At 46.6% G+C, this 8,729-nt stretch overlaps 1 protein-coding gene across 3 annotated transcripts in view; it reads left to right on the forward strand.

Moving 5' to 3' along the window:
* Nucleotides 1–6,978, forward strand: part of LOC138743114 (TBC1 domain family member 9B-like) — a 60,792-nt gene extending 53,814 nt beyond the window's left edge. For 2 of the 3 annotated variants that reach the window (XM_069897966.1, XM_069897968.1), the window contains 3 exons: nt 2,368–2,427; nt 3,789–3,892; nt 4,591–6,978. In XM_069897966.1, the coding sequence (XP_069754067.1) occupies nt 2,368–2,427; nt 3,789–3,892; nt 4,591–5,223 (797 nt within the window). In that variant the 3' untranslated portion in view covers nt 5,224–6,978. Of the gene's footprint in view, nt 1–260; nt 312–2,367; nt 2,428–3,788; nt 3,893–4,590 lie in introns of all 3 variants that reach the window. The other variant, XM_069897965.1, reaches the window with a different exon arrangement.
* The last annotated feature ends 1,751 nt before the right edge of the window (nt 6,979–8,729 follow it).

An 8,729-nucleotide genomic window follows, 5' to 3' on the forward strand; every position in this document is an offset into this window, starting at 1 on the left:
TTCTGGCAAAAGTATATGGGAAGGTTTAACCTGTTGGATCACAGACGTTGGCAGCACTTTATCAACCATGGGATCCTGCGAGTTTCCTTCTCTGTGTACAGGCTCTGGACAGGGAACTGAGTTCAACACACTGAACAGCCAGGGTCAGTGTGAGATCTGGAGACCAGACGGCACTCATTAGTCAGCGCTACCTCTCCTGATCTGCCCAGCGTGTCTCTGCTGTCTCAATTTCACCTTCTTCTCCTCTTTCCACAATCTAGCCACGCATCTCTTGTCAGACGTCGACTTTCTCTTCATCTGTGGTGCTTCAGGTTTGTGACTGGCAGAATCTTCTATCTCCCCTGTCTTTCCTCCTCCCTGGACTTTCAGTGGAGATGTGGGTGGATGCAGCTGAATCTGCTGCTGGGCGCTGAGAATTTATTGTCATATACTTAAGTACAGAGCACAGTTGCACCAAAATTCTTCCTTGCTGCAGCCACATCGAGTCCGTAAAGTAACTGAACATGACATTAGCAAAACCACTGGAGAAAAAAATACGAGGGGATAGATTCACAGTTGCATATTGTGTGAATTCAATGGTGTGACAGCTTTAGAATCAGGTTTATTGTCATGAACATGTCACAAAATGTGTTTTGGCAGCAGAAGTATTGTGCAGAACAAGGTGCAAAATTACTATAAATTACAATTTCACAAATACAAGATTTAAAAAAAAATAATAATTGTGCAAAGAAGAGAAAGTGAAGTAGTGGGTGTGGTTCGTTGTTCATTCTGGAATCTGATGGCGGAGGGGATGAAGCTGTTTTTGTAACATCGAGTGTGTCTTAAGGCTCCTGTACCCCCTTCCCGATGGTAGCAGTGGTGAGGGTCCTTGAGGATAGAGATTGCTTTCTTGAGTCACCACTCTTGTAGATGTCCTTAATGGAGTGAAGACTGATGCACATGATACCACTGACTGAGTTTACAACATTGGTGGTTTTAGAATAGTTTCTGGTTAGATTTAGAAGGGTATAGAGAGGTTCAAAAGCCTGGTAGCCATTGGAAAGAAAGAGTTCTTCAACCTCGAGGTGCTGGACATCAGTACCTTCTGAAGGTAGCAGTGAGTATTATGACCAGGGTGATGGGGAGTGAAAGGTTTGAGAATTTTCATTCATTTTAGAGCTTTGAAGGCAGCTTGTCATCTTGTGACTTGCTAACCCGTTGTAGGCAGTGAACAGTCTCACTCTCGTACTGTAGAGTGGCCAGTCAGGGTGGGAAAGCAGGATTTAGCTGTGAGCCCACAGATCACTGGTCAATCACTATTGGGGATGGTGGACATTCGAACGTAAAAGAGATGGAAGTAAAAACGATGCTGGGAAATGTGGCCGTATCATTAGTAAAGCAATCCATCCATCCCTACTCTTCTTCTTGGCCTTGCGTACCTCAAGGCGACAAACTTTAATGACAGTACCATTTAGGAAGCCTAAGCAAAATGAACTGCTGTGTGATTTTTTTTTTGTGTTTAGCCATCTTGTCTCTTTATTTTACTCTGGAACTGTAATCCTGGAGACAAATTCTCCCAATCCATTCAAAGGACTGAGATTGTAGAATGTCCCATCAAAACTTTCCCTCAACCTAATTGTCCAAGGGAAACAGAGCTCCGGTCTCCCCACCAGGATGACCCCCCAATCTCCCTGCTGGGACGGACCCCAGTCTCCTCACCAGGAAGGTATGTCAGTCCCAGCAAGATTTTTCCAAATGGGGTAGAAGTGTGACTTGGAGGGTGGCTGCAGGTGCAATGTTCCCTGGCTCGTCCTATCCCATGGTCGAGGGATAGAAGGAACCTGGAGGATCTACAGTGAGGTTTGTAAGTTTGCAGCTATGATGGTGAAGTGAAGGCTCAGGGAGATGGGCGGGCAGCAGGCTGTGCCATTGTGGATAGTCTCCACTCATCCAGGCAGGAGGGCATGTCACTGTGACTGGGGGGGGCTTGAAATATACAGATAGGCTGAGACTTCTCTCTGGAGTGCAAGAGGCTGAGGAGGGGTCATGGAGGGCCATTGATCATGAGGGCCATTGATAAGGTGGATGGTTGCAGTCTTTTTCCCTTGATAGGGGAGTTGTAAACTAGCAGGCAGAGGTTTAAGGTGAGAGGGGAATGTTTTAAAGGGATTTGAGAGGCACCTTTCACACAGAAGGTGGTGGGTAGAACGAGTTGCCAGAGGCAGGGACAAGTCTTATGTTTAAAACGCATTTAGATGGCCTGTTTCCATGTTGTATGACTGATGGGTATGAGGAGGTGAGTCGCTCCTGATGACGTCCTCCCTTGTGAGTCATGTGATTGGGGTATTTTGAACATCTTTTCTGAATGCTGGCCCTGATTTCTTGCAGATGGGACTGATGTCATTGCACAAATGGAGGAGGGATCACGAAGTGGGAGGCCCATGAAAGGTATGGTGGGTTTATCTGACATCTCAGGACATTTGTGGAACCTTTGCAATTGTTGAATTGCTTCAGAAAGAAAATCTCTCTCGTCTTCATTGTGACTGGCCAAACTCCTTGACCATCTGAAGCAGGAGGAGGTTTCTGTTTCTCTGGGCCTCAGTACAATATAGGATGTTACAGCACAGTACAGGCCCTTCAGCCCGTGATGTTGTGCTGACCTATCTAAACATACTCAACAAGCTCATCAAAGTAAAACACAAAAGTGTGCAGACATCGTGGTTAAAGTAAAAACACAACGGTGGAGAAACTCAGCAGGTCAAACAGTGTCCTTTGTATAGCAAAGATAAAGATACAGAACCAACACTTTAGGCTGAGCCCTTCATCAAGGTATAAGCAAAATGTAGGCAGGCCCCCGAAAAATTTCCTCTCTTCATATAGATGCTCTCTGGTGTTTGCTACTGTTGCCTCAGGAAAAAAGGTGCTGGATGTCCATCCTGCTTATGCCTCTCAGAATCTTGTCAACCTCTATTAAGTCTCTTCTCATCCTTCTTCACTCCAAAGAAAAAACTCCTTGCTCTGTTAACCGTACCTCATAAGACACATTCTCCAATCTAGGCAACATCCTGGTAAATCTCTGCACCATCTGTGAAGCTTCCACATCCTTCCTGTAATGAGGTGACCAGAACTGAACACAATATTATATCCATCTTGAGGTACATTTGCAGAGGGCTTCTCACTAACTTGGATGTCCCAAAATGCTTCACAGCCAATGAAGTCCTCTGTGTAATCTCTTGCAGCCTGAGCTGACTAAAGAATTCCTCTAGGTTCTTACATTTTTGTTTCCCTATCCTGGAGTAAAAAGGCCACAATTTACTGTAACTACATCCCTCGTGATATTATGAATGATATTACACTGAATAAGATTGAAAGAGTAAAAAGAAGATTTACAAGGATATTGCATGGACTTGTGGAACTGAGTGACAGGGAAAGGTTAGGATTTTATTCCCTGGAGTTTGGCCATTTAGGGATGGGTTCGGGAGAGAACCAATTCTGTGATGGAGCCATCTGGTCTGGGAGATAATGGACTGGCAAAACACAACCTGCACAACCATTGACCTGCAGGCCGAGCAGCATCCGCAGGAGAAAGTGAATCGTCTTGACCTGAAACATTGACCGTTCTCTCTCCCCCACAGATGCTGCCCTTCCTGCTGAGTTCCTCCAGCAGAACGTGGTGTACTCCTTATCCTGAAATCCAAAGTCCTCTGCATGTTTCTAGATAATGAAGGGAAGCAACGTGAGGGAGAGTTCATCGTTGATGCTGACAGTCAAAGTCTGTTGTTCTATGAAACAATCTTGTCTCTGTGCAGATGAGAAGAGTAGTTCGCAGGATTACAGATACCACCTGAGGGTGTGGGCACAGGAGAGAGAGCAACCCAAGGAAAATATTAAAGAATTACCCAAAATGAACCAGGTAACCAGTCATCTCAGAATATCAGAACAAGAGCAGGCCTGCTCCACCATTCAACGAGATCACAGCTTATCTGACCATGGACTCGGCTCCACTTACCTGCCCCTTCCTCAATACCCCTAGTCTTCAAAAATCACTCTAATTGTGTCCTAAATACATTTAATGAGGCAACTCTACTGCTTCCTTGGTAAGTTCCTCCTCATCTCCGTCTTAAATCTACTCTGCCGAATTTCGAGGCTGTCTCCCCCTAGTTCTAGTCTCACCTTGCAGTGGAACCAACCTTCTTGCCCCATCTTATCTATTATTTTTATAATTTTATATGGTTCATAAGATCCTTCCTCATCCTAAACTCCAGGGAGTCCCAGGTGACTCACTCACTCCCCATAGGCTAACCCCCTCACTTATAGAATCGACCTAGTGAACTTCCTCTGCACCACCTCCAAAGCCAGTCTATCCCTTCTCCAGTAAGGAGTCCAAAGGTTCATGGAAAACTCCAAGAGCAGCCTCACCAGTCCCCTGTACAGTTGCAGCAGAACCTCCCTGCTCTTAAATTCAATCTCCCCCCCCCCCCCCACCAGCAGTGAAGCTACTCTCTGGGTAAAGAACCCCCCCCCTCACTGTGACTCCCCTCCCCAGTACCCCCACACTCAGGATAAAGACCCTGATCGAAGCTGACCCCCTTGTGTGTTGTCTCTCCCCAGGAGCAGTTTATAGAACTGTGCAAAACCTTGTACAACATGTTCAGCGAGGACCCTGCTGAGGGTGAGCTCTGCCATGCTATAGCGACTGTTGCTACACTGCTACTGCAGATTGGAGAGGTGGGCAAACAGTTTTCCCATCCGGTGCCAAGGAGAGCTGCTGGTGACGGGGACAGCCAGGGTAAGGAGCAGCCCTGCACCCAGCCACGGGCAGGGCCCCAACCCGACCCGGGGTCAGACTTGCTGAGTGACGCTCTGAAGGATCAGATGGAGCTGGTGGATTGCGGAGCCAAGGATGCCATGTGGGAGGAGGAGGGGAAGGATGACACTTCGATGTCCTCCTATTCCATGGTGAGCTCAGGTTCCCTGCCCTGTGAGGATCTCTCTGATGACACCGTCCTGGTCAGCTGTGAGCAGGTGGCTGGGAACCAAAGGCCCCACAGCAGCGTGGAGGCTGACTGGTCCATCTCCTTCGAGCAAATCCTGGCCTCTGTGCTGACGGAGCCCGCCCTGGTCCAGTTCTTCGAGAAGCGGGTGGACCTGGGGCCAAAGATCACAGAGAGCAAAGGTCAAAGGGCAGTGGAGCGACAGATCAGCTCATCTAGCGAGCAAGAGCTTGCTCCATCCAGTGACTGACCACGTGCCTTTGTCCAGCGCTGACGTGCACGGGAGCTTACTGTCAACATGGTCATCCCGTGCCCCGGGAAAGTATCTATCCTTGTGGGGTTCCTTGCTGAAATCCTCGTCAATTCCCACAAGGCCAGTGAGTTGGACCCTGGTCCTGGTCAAGCCAAAGATACACTTGGAATTGTCCTCTACCCCATGTGGATCTGATCTTGGCCAGTGTGCACAGAGGCCCCACAACTCCATCTGACTGGGAGCGAGAATCTTGAAATGCATCTTCAAAGACACTAGAAATCTTGGTTCCTACTCTTCAAGACAGTATTCAATCTGTAAGCATTGAATGCAATGAAAGAGAACCATTTTATATATATTTATGTGATTTTCCCCCTGTTTTAACTGAATGTTGCCTGCTGATACAACCAGTGTGGCTGGGCTGGGCCGTCCCATCGGGAAGGTCTGCACAGGGTCATGGGGATGGGTGTTAACTTACTCCAGATTCATTTAGCTCTGGAACAGGAGTGATGCTTCAGACTCCACAAACCCTGAAGGAAAGTCCAGATCAGTATTATGGAGGTGGGTAGGGAGTCAGTATTAACTTATCAGCAATTCCTTGATTGAAGTCAACAGAAAAAAATTAATTCAATAAGATCAAATTAGGCAGACTTGGGTCAGAGAGGGCCAAACTCTCCCTGCAAGTGATCACTGTGGCCAGAGCAGTTGCTCATTTGTAACCCTTGTGATGAATTATGGATCAGTGAGGGATTAACACAATGGTGAGGAAAGGAGGTGTCTGGGGGCTTCTCGTGAGCAGTGCCTTTGATCAAATGTAACTTATTTAGATGCATTAGAAGTCTACCAGCAGATGTTAGAGATGGTTTCCCAGTGACTGGTGAAGATATACAACCCACATGCACATCCCTTATCCTCCCGCATCTGTGTGCGTGTGTATGCGCACATGTGTAGGCATACACACGGATCACACACTCACCCATGCACACTGACAAAGGTCAAGCACCACTGGTGTGTAGCAGATCTACATAAGCAGGTACATGAATCAAGACCAACAAAGATGTATGTAGGCAAACACACTCATGTGGAGGCAGCCTGACAAAGCCTCACACTCCACAAGAAAATGGGAAGCACAGGAGATCATTGTGCCCCTCAAGCGTTCTCTCTTTCCCCTAATTTTCTCTCTTCCCTCTTCCATTTTCTCTGTCACCTGTCTCATTCTCTCTCTCCATTTTCTCACTCTTGCTTCATTCTCCCTCATTTTCTCTCCCTCTTTCTCACTGACGTTCTCTCTCTTCCCCCTTGTTTTCTCCCTCATTGCCTCTCTCTCCCCTTGCCCTTTCTCTCCGTCTTGTTTTTTCTCTACTCCTGGCAGGATTACTCAGCTTTCAGCCTGTGTAATGTTTCAGATATCCAATGTAGGTGAGTGACCAAACTTGGGGTGGGGAGAAGGGGACAGTGGCAGAAATGGGGGTGTTTTCAGACTCTCCATGCTCAAGGTTGTAATTCGATGAAAGAGCAGTTTGGAACCTCCCCCATCTTGTCAGTTCACTGCACCCACCATACTTGGACATGACATCATGAAGGTGGACTTCATTCTACTCACCTGTTGTGCACCTCTGAGAATTATCGAAGCAAATGTCTACTTGCGATGTGTAAATATATTCAGAAATTGTATTTCTTGGGCAGAACTATTCCAGCAGCTTTCTGTGCCGTACTCTTTGTTAATCTGATTAAATCGAGCCATTTCATTCCCAAGACCATTTCTCTTTCATGTGGCCTTAGGTTGCTCAGGGACCAGCATTGTGTTCAGGCAGTCCAGTGGAGATGTGGCAATCTGTCCTTGCTGTGAGCAATAGCTGCAGTGGTGTCTGGCTCCAGATTCTGATCTCAGTGTTGGACAGGTTATTGTCAGAAGCTGCAGCTCTGTGTGCTGCCGTGGATTGTATGTGGTCAGGCATCATTGTCAGGAGGGACATAACCTTGGCCCTTGATCTTCTGTTCATGACAGACCAGCTGTGGTTTATTGTCCAATGCCTCTTTGCACTTTGATATAAACATACTACTCTGGGTTCATTAAAGGAATGTGCTGTCACAGTGGCAAGTTATCCAGCTGTTTGAAATGACCACTATACTGACCCATGTCCACAAATTTGGAAAGTGTGAGGAAGTGGTTTCCATAAGGCCATAAGATATAGGTACAGAGGTAGGTCATTCAGCCCATCGAGTCTGCCTCGCTATTCCATTATGAGCTGATCCATTCTCCCACGCAGCCCTGCTCTCCTGCCTTCTCCCCATAACCTTTGATACCCTGATTATTCAGATTCCTATCAATCTCTGTGAATGATCTGGCCTCTCCAGCTGCCCATGGTAGCAAATTCCAGAGGTTTATCACTCTGGCTAAAAAAATTCTTCCGCATCTCTGTTTTAAATGGGCGCTCTTCAATCCTGTTGCCCCCTGATCCTAGACTTTCCTACCATGGGAAACAACTTTACCATATCTACTCCGTCCAGGCATTTCAATATTTGAAATTCTTCGAGGACCCCCCTCATTGTTCTGAACTCCCAAGTTGTCCAGTCCAAGAGCCATCAAATTTCCTCACATACTAATCCCTTCATTTCAGGAATTGTGAATCTTCTCTGAACCCCCTCCATATCCTTTTTTAAATAGGAGACCAAAACTGTGCCCTGTCCTCCAGCTGAGGGCTCACTGTGTCTTATAAAGCCTCAACAGCCCATCCTGCTCTTGTATCCTATTCCTCTCGATATGACGTCAACACTGCATTAACCTTCTTCACCACCAACTCAACCTGGAGGTTAACCTTTCGGGGATCCTGTACAAGGACTCCCAAGTCCCTTTGTGCCTCCAAACTTTGAATTTTCTCCCCATCCATGTAATACTTTGCCTTTTTATTCCTTCTATCAAAGTGCTTGACCGTACACTTCCCGACATTGCATTTCATTTTTTCCATAAAGATATAAGCATGATTTTACAAAGATGTCTGGAACCTGGCATTGTCTTCCTTTCATTCACAGGCTTGTACACATGCATGGTGATGTTTACAGGTTCTATTAGGCAGGATCCTTGGTTTTAAAAAAACTGAACTTTGTTGTTAGAGTGAAGACTGAGGAGAGTCACTCTGTGCCCTGGGGCTGGGCTTCAGGGTGAAATTGGAGTTGCTGTTCCAATCTGCAGCCTTCTGGGCAGATTTGGTGTATCCGAGAAGGTTGGCCTGATCCTGAAAGATTAATTGCAACCTTGCCATTGCTGCTGCCATCGTGTAGAGTTTTCCCACCATCCTCTGATTTCATTACCCAGTGTGCTTCAAGTTCATTGTCTCGGATATCAAAATGCACTGAACAGTCCAGCGAGATGTGTCCACACACAGTACAACAAGCAAGACACAACACAGAACTGCAGAGTTTCAGAATCAATTTATTGTCACAAGTCATGAAATTAGGTTATGATGTTTTGTGGCAGCATCACAGTACAAACATATTATCACCAT

This window comes from Narcine bancroftii, chromosome 9, assembly GCF_036971445.1.
Source record: "Narcine bancroftii isolate sNarBan1 chromosome 9, sNarBan1.hap1, whole genome shotgun sequence".
In the NCBI taxonomy this organism is placed as follows: domain Eukaryota; kingdom Metazoa; phylum Chordata; class Chondrichthyes; order Torpediniformes; family Narcinidae; genus Narcine; species Narcine bancroftii.